This window comes from Platalea leucorodia (genome assembly GCF_965183815.1).
Source record: "Platalea leucorodia genome assembly, chromosome: 1".
Taxonomy (NCBI): Eukaryota; Metazoa; Chordata; class Aves; order Pelecaniformes; family Threskiornithidae; genus Platalea; species Platalea leucorodia.
In genome coordinates, this window is record NC_138823.1 from 152043450 (window position 1) to 152067128 (window position 23679).

The window sequence follows — 23679 nt, forward strand, 5'->3', positions numbered from 1 at the left end:
ATCTTCCTGACTCGTGCATGCTGTACCTTTCACAGTGTCTGCCTTTTCTGGTAGAATATTACATGTCTTCTAAGAGTAAATTCCTGACCAAAGGCGTAAAAACTGTGACACGTATCATCATGCTTTAGATGTATTTTCAGGGAATTTTGGAGCTTTGTCATGTGCAACTTTCAGACTCTTTCCTGAAAGCACTATATATTTCCATTATTAGTCAGGACATATACTGTCATTTTCCTCTGGGAGAGGGCATTGGTTTTTATTTTTATTTTTTTCCCTAAAAGCAGAATACTTTTGAAATTCAGAAAGTCATGGTCAAAATGAAATTATTTAATATGTGCTGTGGAATTGGGCTTCCTGTTCTGGAATCCTTCATATAATTGGAACTGCAAAGGAACGCCTTTTTAGTGAAGTTTGAGCATAAGATGGCCCAGCAGTGGTCTTTCAGAGCTGATGTTCACAGCAGCAGAAACATCAGCCCCTTAGTATTACAACTTTAAAAGAAATCACTTTAACAGTGAAGCACAACTCCTATGCATGTCATATTTCTAGGGAATCTGTCTTAGAAAGTTCCTACCATTCTCTTTCTATATGCTTCATTCATGATTATACATTTTCCATATTATAATAATAGAATAGTGAGAAGGCAGGATTTCTCTAACCATATTGGTGCAAAGCTGTACAGATATATAATTGTGCTTTATGCCTACTTAGGCATGAAGTAGTAGTAAATATTTGGCAAATTTATTTTAGCAAGATTTCCAGACCTTACTTAGTTCTCTTTCCATTCGTTTTCTGCATGTCAACCACTGTCACAAGCTGGACTTTTTAATTATTGTGTCACTAACTTGTTTGGGGGCCAGGAAGGTGATCAACAGAAATGGGCTGAAGCAGATGGGAAAGAAGCCAGTCACAGTCACATTAGCTTGTCAGACTTGTACAGAACAAATTTGCTCTTCAAGCAAGGAAATGCAGAGGAAGCATGTTTTGTCATCTCTTTCTGAACCTAGCGAAAGAAACCAGAGTTAACTCTGAACAAGCTCAGTGGGAGTGTATTTTCAAAAAGACTTTCTATAGTGAACTGTTCATTTGGAGTGTTGGCGTGTTTTGAGATGCAGTTACAGTTTTCCTAGGAGGAAACAAAAGGAAGGTATCAAAATAGATAACTCGAGGTTACATCACCAAAATACATAATTGCAAATGTCACTATCATGTAATTAAAGCTGATATCCCTTTGCTGATCTCCTCTAAATTTCTAATTCTGATAGATGCAATGGAAAAAGAGTAACCGGGTAACTATTTTCTTAATCTTTCTTTGGAATTTTTGAGCTAGCTTAGTAGTCTTTGCTGTGCTTTCTGATTTGTTTAATGAATGACTGTGTTGTCCATGCTTTATGGAATTTGCATGTGTGTTTTAAGTTTTCAGTTGATTTCCTCCTACTGGTTTGATTTTTGTCTATTCCTGTTGCATGCTGTTCACTAGCCCTGCAGTTTAAGAAAAGAACAAAGCCAAACAAAAAACCTCTCCTGATGTGTATGAAGGCATGTTTGTCAGTCTGTTTCATAGCTTTTGTCTCCTTTGGAGAAGACAAAGCCAAGCTCTGCATTTCAGAAAAATTTTGCATCTTAGCTGTCTATCGGAAAACTTTCTAAAATTATTATGTTAGAAGAGTAGAAAAGATAATTGTTCCACTGTAGAGGCCGGCAAAGCAAATTTGGAGGTTTTTTTAATATGCTTCTTAGATTCAAATACTTTGCTCAGAGATGTACATGATAGCCAAAGTTTGATATTTGAAAAAGTCTTCAACTAACAGTCCTGTGTGAAGGTGATTTATGTGGCAGAAGCACCAGGAACGTCTGCCCTATGTAGGACAGCACAGAGCAGAGTCTCTCTCTGGCACTGAGCTAGCTCTAGAGCTGGAAGCTGCATAACTGTATCAGAGCAGAGCTGTGCCAAAGCTAATTAGCCCTGCTGAGATGCAGAGTTGATTAGCCTGGGCACACGGCATGTCATCCAGTGTCTGGAACCCGAGCTAATTTCTTTCCCCAGTGCTGCACAGTACTATGTCAGTATGAAACTTTTCATGAGCCCTGACACAGCGTCATATTGCATGCTACACATAAACTCTTTATTACTAAAGATGTTGCTGTTCACATGCAGTTGTTTCTTCCCTGGGTGGAATAATCCATCTGCAGCCAAATTATGGAGGCATTGTTGCTTTCCTTACCTGTTTCTAGTCTATATTTATAGAGCACTATATTCATATGGAAGCACACCTCTGGAGAACTGATGTGATTAGACTGTTTTCGGGAATTGATGGTTTCAGAACTTTTAAGTCCTCTTTTTTTTTTTTTTTTCCCCCATAGGTGCAAAATGAAAGTGGAAAAATTACTCCCCTGTCAACTGCAGTTGCAACATCAGTTTCAACGATGGCATCTGCCCTTTCTCCACTGTATGCTGGAGACCTGCACGTGAAGCCAGCTGGTGATGGAAGTGTGAGCACTGCTGCTAGAGCTGATTTGAGATTCCACTCTTCAGCAGAAAACTTGGACTCTTCAGGAAAATGCACACAGAAGTCAGAACAGTGGCAGCCCTCAGTGGAAGCACCAGAAAGCAACAGAGCATCAAAGAAGCATGAAGAAGAGAGAAAGAGGTTTCTAGCACATGAAGCTAATGAAATTACAAAGTACAGCTCCTTTGAGGAAGAAACCACACATCCTGTTCCTGAAAAAACAGGAGACTACCATAAAGAGACAGCCTACAGCTTCCTGAGGAAGGGCAGCATGGAACTGTTTAGTTCACAAGCACTTTTTCAGCCTCTTGAACAGAAGGAAGTTGATACTCGCATGCAAGGTAAATGGGAAGTCAAAGAAGGCCAGTCCTTTGAAGAAAAGATGGATTTGGAAAGTGTTATGAAAAGCAAGACTTTGCAAAGAGGTGTAGTATATACTTGCTTTTGGTGTAGTCTCATTCAGCAAATAATGGTGTTTCTCTGATTTTAAACATCTTCATTTCAAGCATTACAAGGCTGGTTATTTTTCCTTTTTTTTTAACACTACTTAAAGGTAGAGAAATACCTGTGAGATCTTGTTTTACAAATACAGTTTTCTCTTTGTTATTCTGCCAATTCTTCAGCCTTTAAAGATGGCGCAGTTTTATTCAGATTTTCTTTCTTTGAAAGCAGTGGTATTATATGCTGCAGCTAAGATTTATCCTTTCCTCTTTTGCCCTTGCCCCTGCCCTCCAAAATGCTGAACAAGCTAAACTTGCTTCTCTGGGTCAAGTGTCTGTCCTTAATTGTTGCCTTCTTGTGCATATATAGTTATGTATTAACTACATATGTACATATATAGCTAGTAGTGGATAATTTTCAGATAACTAATTTTGCAAAACTACTATTACTTTCTCTTCAGTGTCGTGACAAAATATAAACCAAGTAATTCTCAGAGCAATTACATTTCTAGATGCAAAGCATAATTCAAACTTAATAAGTAAACTTACCTATCTTTAAATAAAGTGCTTTGGAAATCATCAGTCAGTTTGGTTGTTGCATAAAGCCTTCTATTCTGTTGAATTTAGAAGGCTGTTGTATTAGTTTTCTGTTTTATTATGATGGGGTACAGGAGCACAGTACCCTGTAGTGCTAGAAGCACTTTTGTCTTCATCCTGTGAAGTTAATTCATTTTGAATTTAATGGTCTTTGAACAGGTATAGGGAGGAAGGTATAGTTCTGCCTGTATTCCTCAAAAGCAGTATCTGTTTTATCCAATTACTTTCGGTGACTGCAGGGGAGAAGGGGACTGGGATAAACCAGGATCAGTTGTGTATCAGAGGGGTGTTGTGCTTGTAAAATTTCAAAAAGAAAAATGAAGATCACTTATATTTCCTTAAGGATGACTGCAATGGTGCATTTATCTTTCATCAAGGTAGTTTGTCCTGTGGTTTAACTGCTGCTTGAAAAAACAAAACCAAAGAAGCCCCCAGCACCCTCCTAGAAAATAATACCTTTATTAAGCTATTAACTGTCCTCCTAGTATGCTACTTATGCATTAAACTGCTTTCCCAATAAGTTAATTTCTTATTTAAATTTTGTCTGCTTCTCTTCCCCTACTCTTTGCTCCTCTCTTGCTTTGATCTGTCCATTTGTTTTCCTGTTGGTGTGATGACAGGAGCAGCAGTTTATGCCTCATCCATATGAAGTTAAGAATTGTGTATTGAACATAATCTTCTGTGGCTTCATGAGAACTTCAGTCACAAAGGGCCAGTCTATGGAGCTAATATTGCACAATTAATCTTTGTACTCTAGCTCAGCTGGAAATTTTTTCTCTGTTAGGATACCATGTGATTTGAATGTTAAAAAACAGATTTGCTGCTTCAGTGTTAGTAATGTAAAATATGTTTGAGAATAGCGCTAACTCTAATTCAGCACTCCTCTTTTGAATGGGCAGACCATGCTGAACCTACTTCTGAACTCACCAGCACATCAGGAATGAGGACAGTTTCGCAAACTGCAGCTGTGGCATCCTGTAGACTCCAGGAGCTCTCTGACCAATTGGAAGGCAAATTTAATAAGAATTCCTGTGAGATGTTTTCCGTTGGAGAGAACAAAGCACAAACTGAGGATGTCCTTGATAATTCCAGCAAAACGATGTCAATTAAGGAAAGGTACTTAAATTTCCCTTTTTTTTTAAATTATCTATATAAATACAGTTATTAGACTGATGGTATAAAAAGAAGCTTTAAACCTGCTTCTGAAAAAAGCTAAGCAGTGATTATTAGGCTTTATTGGATGTCAAATACTAACAGCAGAAACATGCAGCTAATCTGCCTGACATGCTTATAAGGCAGATGGTGGTGAATGAGAATTACCGTTCAAGAGAACGTGATAATCTGATTTTGAAAGAGCCACCTGAATAATCAATAAGTAGTTCAGAAAATGAAAGTTGTAAAAATACATGTTCTAGTTACATTTATAATGATTATACTCAATATACTTCCCCAGGTTCTGCTTTCAATTACAACAGGTATAATGGGAATTTTTTTTTAATAGTTAGATTTTTGTTGGTCTATTGGAGTAGTCTCTCTTAAATAAGCTGACGACAGGGAGTCAGGGATGAACTCTGTGATGTTTCCTTCTTTACTTCAGAAATACACAGTTGCCATTTTGACTTCTGAGAACTTACTATGGTGATTTTAAAAGGGTAGTAAGTTGGACAGGTTTGTGGGAGTATGAGAAATATTTTTTCTAACCCAAGGTCACTCTGTTCTGAAACAAATGTTAAGTATTTTGCACTTGTGCAAACAGTAGGAGTTCACGGCTAGAGCTCCGATAGCTGCTGTAGTACTTGTAGGAGTCATTCTAATTTAGTTAGAACTTGGAGAGTATAAACGCAGCCCCAAACTGTAAAAGGATCTGGTAGCAGTCCAGTGAGTGAAATTATGATTATTTGCTCCAGGTTGACAAATAGGGTATTTTTATTTGTTTCCTTCAGTGAAAGCGGAACCAATAAATAAAAATACCTGCTTGATTAAACTTTTGCTGTGTAAAAGTATTGTCGCACTTTGTGAGATGGGTGAGATATTAGGAACTCCAAACATTTTTAAAAAAAAAAAAAAACCAAAACCAAAACCCACAAACAAACAAAAACCAAACAAAAACATGATTCCAAAGCTTACTTCTTAAATTCATGTATTTCTAGGATGTGTGTGAGTCATCCTCATTTATAGAGCATCCCCACTCCCTGTTAACCCCTTAACATGAAGCGGGGCGCAGGGGCAGCTACAACAGCTGTGCAGTCTTAGGCCCCCTTCTGAAGGATGTACTTACCTTTTTCAGTTTACTGTTGTTGTTTTGTTTAAAGCAACCTTCATCTCTCCTGTCCCCCTTCTGTAAATATGTCAACTGTCTGGCCAGATAAGGTTTAAGACCAGTAACTTCTCGTTTATAGGTGGTAAATGATCTGCCTTTGCTGATCCTGGTGGGGAAAGAGAGGTTGGAGGGAAGGGAAGATCCAAGTATTAGCAGCTGTTTCAGTCCTAAATTTAACGCTTCAGTTGAGTTGATCTCTTGAGTAACTGATGTTAAAGACTGTCAGTCACGCTCGCAATCTGGAATCGCTTTCATTAGGCCTTCAGTACCGTCTAGTCAGTCCCAAAGCTGACAAAAGAAAATACCTGCTGTCTTGTCAGGAATTTTTATATTCTGATTCCACAAATGTCTGTAAATGGCAGAGCTGGTATCAAAATGTTTTAGCCTTTCAAAATACCACAGTAGTCTACTTCTTGGCCCAGAATTAAAAAACTACAACCAGTCATTTTCTTTTGCTTGGCTATAGCGGATGCCAAGTTTTCATAAACCTCAAAGAACGTTTCTACTGAATGTTAACTATTACACTTTAGATTTTTTTTTTTCCTTTTACTTTCGCTAACTTCATCTTCCCATCCAGTGGATTTTTCTGGCTGTGTAAGACATTCTTTCACCTTATGGAAGAACAGCTTTTCCACAGATGTAATGATATTTGGGCAGGATGCATGCATGCTGGTCTGGATGAAAGTGATTTTCCACAAAGACTTACTTTACTGAACTAATATTATCCTTGTGGAATGAGTGCCTACCTGGCATTTTCAGAATTACCTATACTATATGGAAGAAAAACGAAAATCATGATTTTTCAAGGAAGACAAGACACCTATCCTCTCTTCTTCTGCAAACACGCAGCTTGGAGGTGAGAGGGAGCAAAGGCTCATATCTTTGAGTAGTTTTGTCTGTGTTTTGTTTTAGGCAGCCAGGGCCAATCCACTGATGTGCTATATATGAGTGGTGGAAACTTCTTTTTAATTGTCTTGCCTTCAGGAAGAGGAATGTCTTGGAGGACTTCGAATTGTCGGGAGCATCAGTTGTGTGTAACTACCTATCTTTGTGCATTTATGGAGACCAAAGTTGCTAGAAGGCTACCCTATCAGCTCCGCTTTAGAAGTCAGCTGCATGCCACGATCACCATTTAAAAAAACTACAGCTAACTAATTTCTGGTGGACATCTTACCATCATTCATTCCTTCTCAGGAAGAGTCCAGCCTAAACTTAATTTTCAACCTTTTTTGACATGTGGACACCAGAGCAAGACTTTCTTATGCAGACTAGTCCCCACTACAGTGAATTTATGCACTCTTTAACAGTCGGCTTTCTTTTTGTAGTTACTTATCTCATATTGCTTCCAGAATTTATGATTTAGCTGAAGAGAACTGATCAAGTGCAGCCAATGGGGTATGTGTGAAAGCCAAGCCTGTGTCCAGTTTAATCTGTCTCAAGGATAACACTAGTAGCTAAGATACTAAAATATTGCCACAGAAGAAAGATGTGTCATTTTTGACATTTTTTGCCAGGATTTTTGGCAAGGCCTTTCATACAATGCTTCTTGTTTAGGCAAAACTATTGTTCAAATCTTGTTTCTATTTTCCTTCAGTATTAATCCAACATTTTGCCTTCAGCTGTGAAAGCTTTTGCTTTGAACCTATCCTGACACCTCTGGGATGACGATCATTCTATCTTGATGGCAGATATTCTATCTCAGTAGCCAGTGAAAGAAGGACACAGAGCAAGCTGTCAAAGATGGGCAGATATATAAAAAGCTTTTTTCTTTCAAGAAAAGAGTAAAACTGATTTTTTTTTCAGATTGGAAAAGGAGCTTTTGGAGGCAAAAGCAGTATGAATAGAACTGTGAAAGTGAATGATGAATGATTGTTCATTATTTATCAAAAGTGGAAAACTAGAGGTATGCAATGGAACTAGTAGGCAGCAGGCCTTAAACAAATCCAAGGGTTAGACCCAACGATTGCCTTATTTTTGCAGACTTTCCAAAGAATCAACTGCTGTCTACTTTCATTTAAGCTACTGAGCTGGTGGGCTTGCTTGTGCGAACCAATTCAGTAGTTCTTGCATCTTTATTCATACAAAAAGGTGCCCTCCAATTGTTGCTGAGTCAGGGCAGTCAGTTTATTGCTGCTTCCATCGTTCGAAACAAACACATGGCTTTAGGTTTTACACAGCAGTGAAGTTTTCAATGGCAAACTGGGCATACATATTTCTTTAAGTGGTGATTTCATTGTTCGAAACAGACAAACGAGTGTTCTCACTCTAGGAATGAGTTGTTTTGTTACATATTACAAGTGAAGAGTGGAGGGCTAGTATGAATCCATCCATATGACAAAGGAGAAAACAAAGTCTTCAGAGACACAGAAGCATTCTTAGAAGCATAGATTTTCTCTTCCTGATCAGTCAAGCTGTTTGGGGCAAAGGTCTAGGGCAAAAACCCTGCAGTAATGTCAGGTTAAAAAAAAAAAATTTTTTTCTGCCTGCTATGCTGAGCAGCTATAGACATTTTTAAAAATAAACCCATCTTAGGCCAAAGCTGGCCAAAATGCCTTCCAGCTTCAATTATCGCAGATCATTTTCTAAGCAAAGCTGACCTGAGAGAACATAACTACTGAAGATGATACAACTGCATGGTGGCAATTCAGTCCCATCGTGGTCTCCTCCACAGTTTCACACGTGCATGGACGCACTCCAGAAGATTAGTTCTGGGCAGCGAAATCTTGTATACATTCTGGAAACAATGACCGTAGCCTCAACTCCTTATTGTGAGTCCTTCTCACCCCTACTCATCCCGTGCTGTGAGGTATGAAGCAACCAGGCAATGTGAAGCCTGCCAGCATTGCCTGCCTGGGCAGGAAGAGAGGAAATAACTGCTTTCTTGAATACTAACATTCTTACTGCCATTGTATTCTGTGGATTTACTGTTTTCTGCATTCTCAGTTTTTCTCAGATGACTGCCTTAGGACCAATTGGTCATCCTTGAATAGGTCAGTAGGGTGGTTGCACCCCCTGGATTTTTGCAGGAAGCAGCTGCCTGAAACTTTGCTTCTGGCTAGACCTATTCGGTCCTTCCTTCTCCTTAGAGTTTCAGGACAAGACTTACTGTGAGGGTAACAGTAATTGCATCTATAAAAAGGAGTCTCCATATCTTGTGGTCAAAATAGGTTGCCAACACTTTAACTACTGAACCTGTTCAAATATCAATGGGGTTAAGGGTTTTGTATAATCCTTACTGAAATGCCCTAGATTGAAGAAAGTTATGTAGTAAAACTTAATTCAACTAAAATAAAAATTGTTTAATGGACCAATGCAACTGTTTGCACAAGTACTACAGATATACATTTTATGGATTACTAAGAATGATTTCTGAAAGCTGGAAAATTCACATAAATATTAATTTCTGAGGAAGGTAAGCTGAAGATCATGCCTGTGTAGACCTTGTATTCCTAACTGACTTCCCCTGCCCCCAAAACTAAGCATCTCAGGGTTTGTATGGACCAATAGGTTCTAATTCTGGCAAAATAAGCCTACATGCTGTCCCCACCAGAGCCAGTCAGTGTCCCTTTGTGCTATATTCAGAATTTTGCTCAAGATTAGGAAATAGCACTTGTAAAAGATCCTACTTACCTGAGATTAATGGTAATCCACATCTTAAATATAAGGCTTCCTTTAAAGGAGTTGAATCTTGCAGATAGATTTCATAGCTGTGTTATGGTTAGCACCAAGTTACTAGTGCATTGGTACTACTGATTTGTGTCACAGCAAAGCCTGAGCTCAGCAAGGAGATACTAAGTGACCCCTAGGAGCCTGATAGTAACCTCAGTCACTGGATTTGTAGTGAAAGAAGTAACTGCAGAGTTGTCATTTGATGTGCCTGACGAGACCTAATTGGTGAGTGCCTGCTGAATAGACCCCTTTCTTCTTGGGTTTTAAAGAAAAAAAATATTTAAATCTTTTTTTAATGAGTACATAAAGACCAAAGGTAGGATTCATCTTACTGACTTTGGACATCTACAGCATAAGCATCCATAGTTGAGCTAGTCACTCTCATGCCTTCTCAACAGAAGGGAGGGGAAAAAAGCAGTGATTAACGTAACCTGTTTATATGTCTACTTTAGGATGATCTGTGTTGTACCTTGGTCTCCCTTGACTGTACTGGCAATTTCCACTGACTATACAAATTAGCTGGGGTGCCTGTCTCGGATCAAGATATCTGTGTTTTGACAGATGATACCCATTCAACATGTTCAGTAAAAGCTTGGTGTTCTTTTGTGAGCTTTGTATATATGTATGAAATGTAAATCACTATAGTTAATGTTAGAAAACTTAATTTCAGATTCTCCTGAATGCAGCATTAGTGAAACAGTAAGGATAGCTTTTGAGGATAATGGGAACTACAGTGTCTAAAGCTGCCTGTTGGCATGTTTTTTTCTTCTAGGTTGGCATTGCTGAAGAAGAGTGGTGAAGAAGATTGGAAGAGCAGGCTAGGCAAAAAGCAGGAGTACGCAAAAGTGTCTGTCACTGATCGTAGTGCGCAAATGCAAGAAGTTGAGCAGCTGTTGAAGAAGGTAACTCTATCCTTGTTTGGAAAAAACATCTTGCTTGAAATGCTTCAGCTTTTTGAAGATGCATCCAACTAGACAGGCATGCCTAATATTAGCTACTAGCTCCTGCTATTCCGCTTGTTGTCAGGCTTGTTTAAAAAACAATTCTCCCAACATGAGAGCTCTTTAAACGAGAATGTCTTCACTGCCTTGGGACATATAATATTGGTTACAATGTCTTTACATCAGCAGATTATGAACCAGTAAGTGGGCCTGTAAGGCTTCTGGAATGTTTACAGGTATAATGATTTAAGCCTCTTTTTCCTCACAATGAAATTAGCTTAAGACTTTTAAGTTTGGGTGTTTTCTTTAGTATGGGTGAGCTTCTAAAAAATTCATATTCCTAAAGCTGTGTTGTCTCTGTGCATATACTTTTTTTGAGCAGTGATTTTGGATCCTAGAAACACTGAGGAAAAGCAGGTACCAGAGCATTCATGAGCCATGTGGCTTTTGGTTATCTTGCATGATCTTTGGTGTTTGTGGATAGCCAAAACCATCTGGACAAGGATTTTATCTCTCTTGTCAGTGTTAGTGAATAGAGGGGGAGATGGGTAGAAAGGTGTAGAGGAAAGGGAAGTCCACATTGTTAGCATGTTCTGGCCATGTCTACACATGAGTAAGTTATGTTGCCCAGAAGGAGTGGATGTGTAAAGCAGAACGATTACTGATGAGGACCTGCTATCCATGCCATACTTACTTGTTTTGCTTCAGGCTAAATTTAGTCTGCTCCTGTGGCCTGACTGCCGTTAGCATCCGTCGTGTTACATGGGAATCCAGGAGTGCGCTTCAGGGCTTAGTTTCATCCAAAAGTCTGTGCATTCTGCAGTGTGAACCAAAGCACAGAAAGTGAGGATAACTGGGAGATGTGCTTCAAAATGGACTGCTGGTTCGACCTGCAGGACTAATGCAGACTTGCGTCCCTTCTGAGTGTAGTATTTTGAAAATGACAGTGTCAGATGAAATAGGCTACTTCAAAAGCCTTTAATTTTTGAAGGAGTATTTTCACAGAGGACAAGTGAAGATAAAATTTGTGTTATAAATTTTACAGGTGCCGACAGTAATCTTTGAATCCAATTATTTAGTTGTGAAAATGCTGCTTCTATTAAATAGTATGGGCAAGGAATAACAAAGTCTCCTGTTCCATCAGTATATTACAGTAAGGAGTTGTTACACTGTCATTACTGAGGATAAATCTGTGCCTGAACATGTGACTCATCAGTCGTTGTGTGTTAACTGGACAGAAAAACAAGAAAGCTGATTTTTGCAGTTTGTTTTATGGGTTTTGTTTTGGTTTTGCCCTGTGGACTTGCGCAAAAATCCAGTTGCTAGTTTGAAACATGTCCTAAAGCAAAAATAGTTTCAACGAGGAAAGCAAAATTGCGGTCACATTTTTTAACAGGCTAGTCTCCAAAATGACAACTGTTGAGATCAGATAACGAATGTACTCCAGCTAAAGACAATGGGGTTGAGAAAAAGCTTTAAGCAGCTGCCAAGATTTAGGCAGAGGCAAAACCTTTGTTCTCTCTTCTCACTCCTCAGCACCCATATCCTCCCTGCTGTGTTACCATGTGCAGCAACTTCACTCAGCATAGCACAAGTTAGGCTTTTAAAGCAAGTAAGCGAGCATAAAGCGCTTGAAGGGTACAAGCTTTGAAGTGACAATGCTGGCAGTGGGAGTTTCTGTGACACTGGGTCACCCACCCTGTTGGTTCATGTTAGCTCTTGGCTATTTAGAGCCTTAATAAAAGGATTTGCATGTCTGCCAATGGGTGAAGTCTTGGGTGTATAAGAAAAAATGTTAGTCTTATTAGATACACAACTTCCTGAAACCGTATTGATATTTGTGATGCTGATTCACTATGTGATACAGGATAAATAATGTAAAGCTTCACTAAGTTGACCACACTGTTTACAACACACCATGTCAGCTGCCCTTAAATCTGGAAATACTATTATTGATAATTAATCAATGTGATGGCTATTATCCTTTGAGGACCATGAAGCAGTGTGCCACTGAAGCCTCTCTATTTGTAGAAGAGCTTTGAGACTACGATGTACTTAAGAATCTTAGTGCTTTCTGTTGCTGGATTGCGATAATGCAGGAATTGTATTGATTACTGTGTTTTGAGCTAGTTAAAATACAATTTCCACACATGGCAGTCATGCATCAACAGCAAGGGTGTGTAAACTTCTGTCATGCCCTGCTGGTTCAAAATAATGCCTGAATTATTTTTATTAACTTTTTATTGTTATTATTAACTCCTGTTAATGTAGTCAGACACCTTTTTAGGTTTTCTTTTGTGTGTGTGTGTGTGTGTCTTAAAAGGTTATCTGACTTGTTCTGGAGATTTGATTATTGAAGCATAGGTGTATAAAATAGAAGTTATTAGAGTACATTTAGATTTCTTATAAACAACAAAAGTTGAAAGATACTCTTAATAAAATAGTTACATTAAATAGTGCTGTCTGATCACTTTAGTCAAAATGCTTCTGCACAGTTGTCTTCATGGTGAGATATTTCTCCAAATGTGTTATAGTCATTTATATGTAGGCTAAACTGTAGAAAAACCATAAAACTCATGGAAAAGCTGACAGAGCAACCTCAAATGGGGAAAAAAGGGACTAAGGAATTAACTCAAGGAGATACAGATGAGGGGGGAAGCTAGATTTACTTGGAGGTCCAGCATCTGTTTTGATGATTGCTGCACATAAGAGGAAAATTTGTTGGAAGCTGTGAGGCTTCTTAAATTATTTATATGTATGGTAAAACATACTTGGACAACTCAAAGAATAGCTCTAACATCAGGGGAACAACTGTACACTGAGAAATTTCTTACTGAAAAAAAAAATCCCTTTTATTTGGGAAAAATATTTTGAATTTAGTATATTTGTATTTGTCATCTTAGGATGAATGGATGGAAGGCTTCCAGTTTGTTGGTTTTTTCCATGGGTAGAAAAAATAACTAACTTTAAAATCTTTCCTTAGTATCAAAATAGCAAGATTTACTGGAATGAAAATTTCTATTTTGTAGTCAGTCATTTTTAACAGAGTCCCTGATGAATGTGATTATCAGCTGCATTGCAGTCGCATTAAAGCAGTGAATGACATTTGAAATGCACTTAATTGTTACAGCAACTTCAAATTGCAGCTCAGCACTGGTGTTAAAGGCTAGGGCTGAACAGTCAATTCAAAATTATTCAGAGATGAAGTGTGTAAAAATCTTAAAGGGGGTAAGCCCTTAAAAAGTGATCTTTAGGCAAAATATTAGTCTCTTGCTGTGGTAATAGTTTTATCCATTTCACATATGGCATCCACCAAGTGCTCATATCCAGTTATAATTAAAGCTGAAACTCTAATGATTAGGCTTTGTTTTGAGCCAGTCTAATGAGCTGCGTTTACCCATATTCTGTACGATGTTCCACATTTGCTTTAACCTATAGAAAGGAAGAAGAATTATAGATGATAAAACCATGTCTAATCAGCTTTGGGTAAGCCGAGCTCTGAGGCAGGGGTTATTTGTAGGCTTTGTTTAGAATGGTGAACTCACCTTTGCTGAGTGCTCTGGACTTAGCAATTCCCTCCAGATGGCTTTTGCATATCCCGGTTTTAGCAAGCATTCTTTCCTTTCATCCAGAAAATAGATGGCTTGTTATTTAGCAGGGTCTGATTAAACTTGCAGCAGAATTATTCACATTGTGGTTGACATGGTTCATCAATTTAATGGTGCATGAAAACAGAGACATAAAAATTATCAGCATATGAAAAGTATATCTTCTGGTTGTGCTGTTTCATTCTGTGTTGAGTTGTAGTGATATTGTTCCTAACTTGTTTAATTCCTGCATGGAATGGCTTTGGTGAACATGCTGTTGAATTATGACATTTTTGATCTCTGGCTTTCCAATAGGGAAAATATTTCTAGAAGATAAAAGATTCAGATGTACTTCATTTTAAGAAATTAGGGGAATATGAGTTATTTCCCCCGAATCTCCATTTCTCATAGTCCAGTTCTTTTCTAATTCCTTTGCTTTCCTTCTGTCCTTGTCATAGGAACCTGTATATGCTTCTACTTACTCTCCCGTTATACCTGCTCTCCATAAATTTCATCCTTTTCTACCTATTAATCAGGTGAGCAAAAGTCTGCACAATGTAAATGCTCAACAATTTCAAATAAGCACATTTTGACAGCTGTTTTTTTTACATAGGAAATTAATAATCCTCTTAACTGATTAAACAGCTTAGTAAATGCTGCTTAAAAGAAATATAGTATTATGCTACTATGCTGTGTACTCTTCAATATACATTCTGCTAATGTTCCTCTTACCGTTGCTTTTCTAAAGATTCCATATCTGTTAGACTATATAGATGAGAAAGTAAATGAAAGAGACATTATTGCGTTCATTATAACACTGAAAACTTGCGAGTTGTTAAAAAGGGTATATAAAAGGAACAATATGTAACTGAACAGCATTTATTTTAGAATCAAATGCTGTGTACCCTGCCTTCTCTAAGTAATGCACATGTACAATGTAAGACATAAGATCATCTATTTTATTGACTGTAAAAAACAAACTGCTTTTGTTCAGAGGTGACTTCGCTATAGTGCTTTTCCCTAATCCCTGTCTAAAGGATTTTTGCCTTGGCACATCCTGCTTCTCTTCTCTGACCGTCCCATCTTCCTGCTTCTCTCTCTTTCTTCTTTTAAGGTCTGTAGTACTAGTTTGAAAGAATCGAGCTCTCTGATTTCTGATGAACGTCATCCTTGGAGATGGAAGGTGAAATGCTGTATAAACTTCCTATTTAATTATTGGAGGGAGGAGTAAGACAGAAAATTACATACACATCTAAGATGCACGTTCCCAAAGCAATTTGTGGCAACAGAGTTAACTTTGTGTTTGCTTGAGAAAAGAGCTCTGCTGCTGTTCTAGTAAATGTTAGAGAAGCTTCAATGTGAAGTGTTTCTCAAAATCATGTCCATGCCTCTGCAATTCCATCATAAACAATTTGAAGAACTTACTTATGAAGAATTAATATATAATGAAAAATATAAACTTTATTCAGCTAGAGCTACATAACAAAGTTGTCTTTGAGCAGAAGTAGAATACTGGATCTTGATCTGAGCAAACAGTACCTGTTTCACATGGTCAGAGGTAAAAAAAGCAAAGGCGGGAGCAGTCAAAGAAACAAGTTGAAGAAAAACACAAGAAAACAAGGAGAGTTCACTGGAAGGTCTCAATAGATCTATGCAAATCTAATTCTGCTTTATTACACCTCCTTGCCCCTTGCCTCCCAGCTCAGATCTGTGGTTGTAGTACTACAAGGAATCCATTGGGTTCTTCATTCCCACGCAAAATACAGTGTGTGTCGCATGTGGGGAGCATTCTGACCAGCATGCATAATGGCAGTGAATCCAACGGGCACACATTCACTGCTAGAACAGAGGGTGGTGATTATGGCAGAGGCTACTGGAACTACGATAAAATTTTGACTGATGTTTACCGTTTCCACGTTTACTTTCATAGTTGTTTTTGAGGATGATATTTTACTCTGATTTTTTTTTTTTTTTTTTTTTTTAATTAGAAATTATATTTGGGGCTAGTAACTGAAGTGTGTTAGTGTTACCGCTTCTCTGTAAGCTCTGGATTTAATACAGCTTTATTACTATTTACTTCAAATAACCTATTCATTTTGTTGTGGCAGAGTTCACCGTGTCTATGTATCTAGAAGGTAAATATATAGCCTAACTTAACATAATATTCCTCCAGTAGTGAGAGGAGGTCCTTCAATGGGCTGTTCATTCCATCTATCTTAAAAGGGGAACACCCAAAAAGTATTCATCTTTCCATTGACTGTGGTGAGCTAATCCTGCCCTCTTAGAAAGCTCCTTCCTTCTAGCATAGTGTCAAGGTGCATACAGATTTGTTTGGGTTTTTTCTGGCACAATTAATGATTTTGTTGTTTGCACCAAAGATGAGTTGAGTATGTTCCGTTTTGCTCAAACCAGTTTTGAACAGCAAGGCATGCATTTACATTTGAGTGTTCTCCTTATAAGACCCATATAAAGTTGCAGAGGAAAACAATGCGGAAACTTTTCCATACTTGTACAGTTGTTGGATTCTTCTTGTGCTTTTTTTTGTCTTAGGAGCCTAAACCAAAGAAGTTACTTGTACTAAAAAGCAGATAAATACTTTTTGGATTCTTCTTTTATATAATTTATAACATTGGTTTTAAATGGATCCCCCTTTTGAAAAATACGTTTTTCTATGTTCATTCTCGGTTTGGACTCCCCCAGGTAGGGGCAGTCTTGGTCTTCAACATAGAAAACCATGAATTCTCTTATTTCTTGCATCAAAAAACAAAACCCCAAACAACAAACCAGCATGCTAACAGACCGCTCTCAGTTGTGTTCTTGTGACCTAAAGGGGACAATCCTTGGACTGGAAAACTGTAGGGTACAAAATGGAGCATTGCCTAGATGTGGGCCCTTCCTTAGCATGAACTGATGCTGCAAAAGCAGTGGCGTGCCTGTGCGTACCCTCAAGACGTGTTGCAGTACTAGAAAAGACCAATATCATCATCCAGCCTAGCCAAGCAGTAGGAGAAAAGTAATCCCTGTTGCTAACTGTTCTTGCATTGAGTCTATAACTCCTTCTCAGACTTAAAACAGATCTTTTAGAAAAACACACAGTCTTTATTCTAAACTGTCAACAGACAGAAAATGCACTGCAATGCTAAGTAATTTTTCATGTGTGATTACTCTCGCCAGGTAAAACTTAACTCTCTTCAGTAAAAATAAATGCTCGTCTGATTTAATCTGAGGTAGATTTTTTTTCAAATCTTGAAAAAGTATTTTAGTCCTTTCCTGAAACTTCTCAAAATTGTCAGCATTCTGGACAGAAATGTAGAGGCTGGAAATGGATGAGCTATTGCAGTACAGATTATCTGTTCAGAACAACTGTTCCATGGGAATTTTTCTCATCTTTTTCTCTCTTCCTAATTGGCTGGGTTTTGCTTGCTTCCCTTTTCAAATAACATTTCTCTTAAAAGCCTTGTTTACCAGATTTTTCGGATAACCTTTTTTTACCCATCTATGTGATCATTTCTTCATCACTCTCCTGTATGTTGGTGTCATCCTGAGGGTCTTCTCAGCAGAACTGTATCTTTCTTCCACGTGCATGAAAACATTTTGATCAAAGTTGGGACAAATCAGATCACTGCATGGCTCTTTTCTGTTCAGAAATAATTTTTCAGTCAGTTAACTAGTTTGCAGCCTGTAAGCTGCATTGATATTTTTATATTACTCAAAAAAAACCTCAGAATGTCATCTGTGATTAAGTCAAATATATTAAAGAAATCAGAGGTAACTGTGTTAACATATTTAATCATACTTGATCTCATCAAACTTACCATTTTGATTAAACCTGTTTTCCATAATGCCATGTGGAATGGCATTAATTACGTGCCTGTGCTTTGATTCTTTATTGATTGTCTTACAGCAGTCTTCCCATGAGTGTCTAGAACAACACACAGCTTGTGTGACCTGTACCTACATGCTTTAGTTCTACTTCTTCTAAATATTGTCCCCCTCTGAGCTTTTATCAGTCCTATACATTTTCCCATTTTCAAAGGCTTCTTTTAAAATCACTGCTTGTGTTCAGGGCATCTCCTATTCCAGTTATTTCATGTTGTTGGATGCCAATTCGTCTGATCCTTTTTCAGTTTCACTTCAGTTTAGGAATTTATCATTTGTCTGAAAGAAAGAGATATCAGTGAACGCATGGATGTATTTTTCATGACAAATTAGGATATTTCATTGAATGTAACAGCCTTTTTTTGTTTAATGGCAAAATAGCATTGGGGCTGTTGTCTTCCTAAGCTTTTTTTTTTATTCCCGATACACTAAAATAATTCTTGTTTTGGCTTTTTATTGGAGTCTTTAGCTCCCCTTATCAAAATTTCACAATTACAAATTTGAGATTTATTCTTCTTTCATATCTTTTTTTTTTTTAACTTGGAAATAAAATTTGCACTTAAAAGCTTGTCGAGTTTTACCTTTCTTGCCATATTTTCTCCCAGCCAGAATGTGCTTTGACCAACTCATTCCTCCATAAATGCTGTCATTTGGCAATTGTGAAGGCTTTCTAAACTACTCCCAATTACCAGGTGTAACTTCTGAAATTTCTTTTGACAATTGTATTGGCTTATGTTAGTTTTCCAGCTATAGAAAATTATTCTTTTTTTAAGCATCACACATACTTTTGCTTTTCAGCAGGACTGTTATAGCAAATTAAATGGGTTAGGGATTGCTTGGTGTCTATTCAGCTTATGATTTTTTTAGTCAATTTGTTTATTACTAGAGGAAGGTGGGAGTCTTCATGCATTATGAAGAGATCTAATATGGAATTGCTCGGAGTTCTGTAACATACACATCCAGTCTGATCTATTTTTTTTTTAGGAACTCCAAGGATGTTTTGCCCAATGGAGCAGCTTGAAATCTTACATTAAAAAAAAAAAAAAAAGTAAAAAAGTTTGTTTCTACCATTAGACAGCTACTTACTCTCTCATGTCCTTTGACAAGGCTCCAGAATTACTCGTGATCTTTCTTACAATTTGTGTGTGTAGTGATTAACACATATGCATTCCATGTCTGTGTCTTCAGAATTTCCAGTAGCTCTGCAGACTCTGGAGCTTCAGGTATTTGCTGGAGACTAAATTCAAAATTGAGCCCCCTGTCACTTAAAAAAATATAAATAATGCATATGAAAGGATCCATATGACTCTACTTCTTCCTGCCTCTCACTCACTTCCCCTGATATTGTAATCGAAGACAGCATCCTCACTAAGTTAGAAGTATTTGTTTTGTGTATGAAATTTCACTTGTGGTTTCATTATGTATATATTAATTTCCTGCCAAGATCTCCTTTAGTATGTTGCTGTTGGTTTTTTCCTACCAGCTGTTCATCCCAGAGGTGCCTGTGCTTCGGACATTGGAATGGGTAGAGATTGGGGGAAGTGAACAGAGATTACTTCCAGTGTTTTTATTTAAAGCATTCAGATGCTTTTACAGAAGAGGAAGCATTATTGAATAGTCTTGCATCTTGTTATTTCTGTTGAACGTTTTAGAGTTCTAGGGAAAAATCAGAGGCTTTTATCTTGATTATCATGACTTGCAGTCATAGTGTCTGGCTGCCCAGCTGTCTTTCCTAATAAATTGAGAGCAGGCATTCCTGCAGAAGGCTGCAGAGGTACACGGAACCAGAGGAAGAAGTGGAGGGCTCTCATGTCCTAGTCCTTGTACAAGCCACTCCTTGGCTTGTCTTTACTCTTCTGGCTGATGAGTACTGTTCCTGGTAAATGCTGAAAGCTACAAAATCTCTATTTTGGTGTGTCCTCCACAGTCACAAGAGTTTTTATATAAAGTGACTGATTTATTTCGTCTGTTTCATTTTAAGCAAAGAAATAAATAAGAATGTCTGGGTTTATATCTCTTCCTTGTATCTTGAAACAGAGAAGAGTGTTTATGTTCACAAGCTTTTGGGTCCTTTTTCATTTCCCCTCTGTGGTTGTATGAGGTAGAGCTGTGATACAGCTTTAGATTTTCATGTGTTTTTTCAATTCTAGTAGCTAGGTTGTGAAGAAAAATGCCAAACGGCACACAACTTGGAAGTAATTCTAGAGTTGACAGTCCCATGCACTAAACATACTTTTATACTTGATTTCTATGCAACATAATCCCTGAAATGTTGCTACATTTTTAAGATAAGTGTATTGAATTCATATTTCTTTGGCCTGACCTAGCTACAGCAGTGTGTGTAAATTCAGTTTCTTTCCTATTTAATGTACCATCATCAATCCTTTGTGTTAGGAGGGCCCTAAGATACTTAGTGCTCCTAGCTGCTTCTAATCACTCAAGCTGTTGGCTGCTACCCTCTAAAGCAAGTGAGGAAAGCTGAGGGTGACCTAAACAAAAAAGAAAAAGGGAGATGATCACCGTCATTGGAAAAATATTCAGTAGAGCAAGCTGACATAGGAACTAAAGTGAGCAGCCTCTGGAGAACTAAGGCTGCTGATTCTGCCTGGAGAATTGAGTTACTGTAAGAGAGTGATTCAGAAATCACGAACTGAAGTTACATTTCTTCATTGTTATTCCCTGTGCCACCTGCAGATTTGCACACTTGAAAACATCTGCTGAAAGTCAGTTTAGTGATCTCACTAGTGTAGCAAGTCATGCTTCAAAAGAACAATGTCTGAAAAACACTCATATGCAGAGTAATGGTTTGCTTTGCTTAGAGGGATGCCGTTTGCCTTGGCTAGTAGTTTCAAGAAAAGGTCAAAGAGCATAGACCAAAACCTTTTGTTCACAGTGTAATGGGGCAGCAAGACAATGAAGCTTCTCAGGGTCAGGGTCACTAAGCTGTGTCTGTGTCTTTCCTTTAGCAGCTTGTTCTCCTGTTTTCTTCCCTCTACAGCTAGGAGTTGAAATGTTCAGCCAGTCCTTTGCTATAACCTGGTCAGTTTATCTATTTTTTAAACATCTCTTCTCTTTTGCCCCAAAAAAGCAGAGAATGGCAGATAACCAGGAGAGTCAGATGACCATTGAAGAAAGGAAACACCTGATTACAGCTCGAGAAGAAGCCTGGAAGTCCAAGGGTAAAGGAGCAGCCAATGACTCCACGCAGTTCACTGTAGCTGGCCGAATGGTAAAAAAAGGTCAGTGATGAAATGGTCCTAATATAAATAAGCCACTGCTTATTTGTCTAGTCAAAATAAAGTCAAGCTAAAGCTATGCAGAAACAGCATCCATGTTTAGCAAGAGGACTGTTTATCTTTAACTGAATATCATGTCATGAGACTGTTCACTCTAGCTTCTTGTGGCTGTTGGTACAGATCCATTTTGTTCTGCACTGTTGCACTACCATCCAGTTATTACTGGGCTCTGTCTGACTGGTGGTAGTCAATCACCTGGACAGTCATATGTTTTGTTTTCCATCTAATACAACCCAGAGGGCACAGCTGGATTATTCTTTCTTATTTATTCTTCCTTTGAAAACCCAGGTGCACTGTCTAGAGAGAAGTTGTGAAATCTAGTCATTGCTATTGCTGGCACTTCCCCTGCTCCCAGGATCACTGGGAATATTTAGCAAACACGTGTTATTTTTATGGATGCTGTTTTGGACAACAACTTGAAGTGTTGTGTTTGGCTGAAGAAATCACTGAACAGATTTCTGCATAGAACTAGGGAGTAAAAATGACAAGGGAGCAATGTTGACATTTTTGGGATCTCTTGAATTCAGTCACTGTTTCCAGATGCAATCATTCTTCTGAAGTGGACAGGAGTCTCTGAAGGCTGTACATGGCAGAAACATAGCTGTTCATGCAGTGCACCTGGGAAGATGATAGCTTTGGGAAGAAGGCACCTGAACTGATCTCTTATGGTTAATGAATACTAAATATTGTTTTGTTGCAAGAACTTGGTTATTAAACACAACAACAATGAACCTTGAGTTAAATGATACCCATCAAAAAAAAAAATCATTGTGGGGTGAGGGCAGTATTGCAACAGGGAGTAACTCCATTTGCAATCCAAGCCACATTCTGTTGGCAGATAAACAGGTACATGGTATTAGGAATTACATCTATTAGTAACATTTTAGCTGCTGCTTGCATTGTTTTGCTGCTAGAAACGCCAGTGGTCAGTGTTTAGAGAGTAACCTGTTTTGGAGAGTCGCCAAGAAAAAGCGTTCAGTTGTCCACAGACTGCTTTTTGCCAAATAGATTGGTCTTTGGAAAGGAATAGAAAGTGATAGCATTTGCTCTTCTTAAGGGGAAAAGAAAAATACCTTGAAAGGATCTCTTCAGGTGCTGCGATCATTCTTTTGGAGAAGCAAGGTAATCCTGTGACAGTGGCATCAATAAAAGTAGCCCAACTGGGATTTTATTCAGATGTGTGCTATTTTTGCTGCCTAAAGGAATAAATTATCATGATGAGTTTTTAATTTAAGAGATGATGAGAAAGCAATGCAAAATGAAGTCCTTGTTATACATGTGCACAGATGCTGTATTTTAATTGCTTCTTATGGCTGAAAATTTTTCAGTCCTAATTGGAAGGTGATCCTTTACTAGCATCTGAAGTGGTTTTCAATGTGGTCTTGTGGATTAGGTCCTGGGAGAGCTGCTTAAGAGCTGTGTCCTCTCAAGTACGTCTTGATGAAGGCTTTACCGGTTGACTTGAAACCTTCTGGAATTTTGAGTCTCTTAGGTAACAGGGAAAAAAACTGTGGAAAAGCTACTCGATTTACATTCTAAATCCATCTTGGTGTTTGACAATTATGACTTGCGAGGAGTTGCAGTAAAGATAGTGGAAACGTGGTTAGTATATATTCTTCCAGCACGATGTTGGTTTAATCTGATCAAAATAACTAAAGGCTTAAACTTATGTGGCTCAGTAATTAGTAAGCTATGGCTAAGTGGAAATAGATATTGGAGGAACGTTTAAATGTCAGTTTCTCCATTTACTGAAAATCTAGGCAACAAGAGGCAATAGAAGCAATTCTTTGCTTCAGTATGCTTTTCTACCTAATAAAAAACATGAAACCTATACAGTGCCGTTCCTCTTACTAGAGCAACGTAGATTCACATGACAAGAACTAAACAAAAATCATCTTATTTTATCCGCTGGGTCTAGAATGAATTGCTTTATGATAGTTACTGAAAAGGCGGGAGGAGAGTACAACAAAAGGAGGGATTACTGCTTGATATGATGTGGACTCTGACTTCCATTTCTACTTCCATTTCCACATGTTCTTAAAAATGCAACAGGGCCCAAGAATTACTGCTTAATCCAGGGACAGCATTCACAGGTCAGATGCATCCTGCTATGTGTATTAATAGAGATGGGTTTAAATTAAAAAAGGGGGGTGAGGGGGTGGTGAAGGTGCCAAGCAAGAACCTGGTAATTTCCCTGCTAACCATATCTTTTTGTTCCGAACAGTTGCATGTTTTTAAAATGTGGCTTGTGGTAGAACCAGAGTCCAAAATGCAGACCAAATGAACTGCTACTACCTTGAAAACAAGCAAAATGACTGTATTCAAAAGAAAGCATGTATCTTGTGTTAGCTTGCTTACAGACACTTGGAAACAAAGCTTTGTTCTTGTAAATGGGACAGTTTCTGAGGCTGCTCTCTGACTTGCAGGCAGGGCAGTACAC

At 38.1% G+C, this 23679-nt stretch overlaps 1 protein-coding gene across 10 annotated transcripts in view; it reads left to right on the forward strand.

Moving 5' to 3' along the window:
- Nucleotides 1-23679, forward strand: part of SVIL (supervillin) — a 65817-nt gene that overhangs the window by 19921 nt on the left and 22217 nt on the right. For 5 of the 10 annotated variants that reach the window (XR_014229060.1, XM_082320415.1, XM_082320423.1 and 2 more), the window contains 5 exons: nt 1266-1289; nt 2365-2935; nt 4447-4663; nt 10309-10438; nt 21032-21182. Coding sequence is in view for 9 of the 10 variants with exons in the window: in XM_082320415.1 (XP_082176541.1) it covers nt 1266-1289; nt 2365-2935; nt 4447-4663; nt 10309-10438; nt 21032-21182 (1093 nt within the window). In the remaining variant the exon portion in view is untranslated. The remainder of the gene's footprint in view (nt 1-1265; nt 1290-2364; nt 2936-4446; nt 4664-10308; nt 10439-21031; nt 21183-23679) is intronic. The other 5 variants (XM_082320418.1, XM_082320420.1, XM_082320421.1 and 2 more) reach the window with 5 other exon arrangements.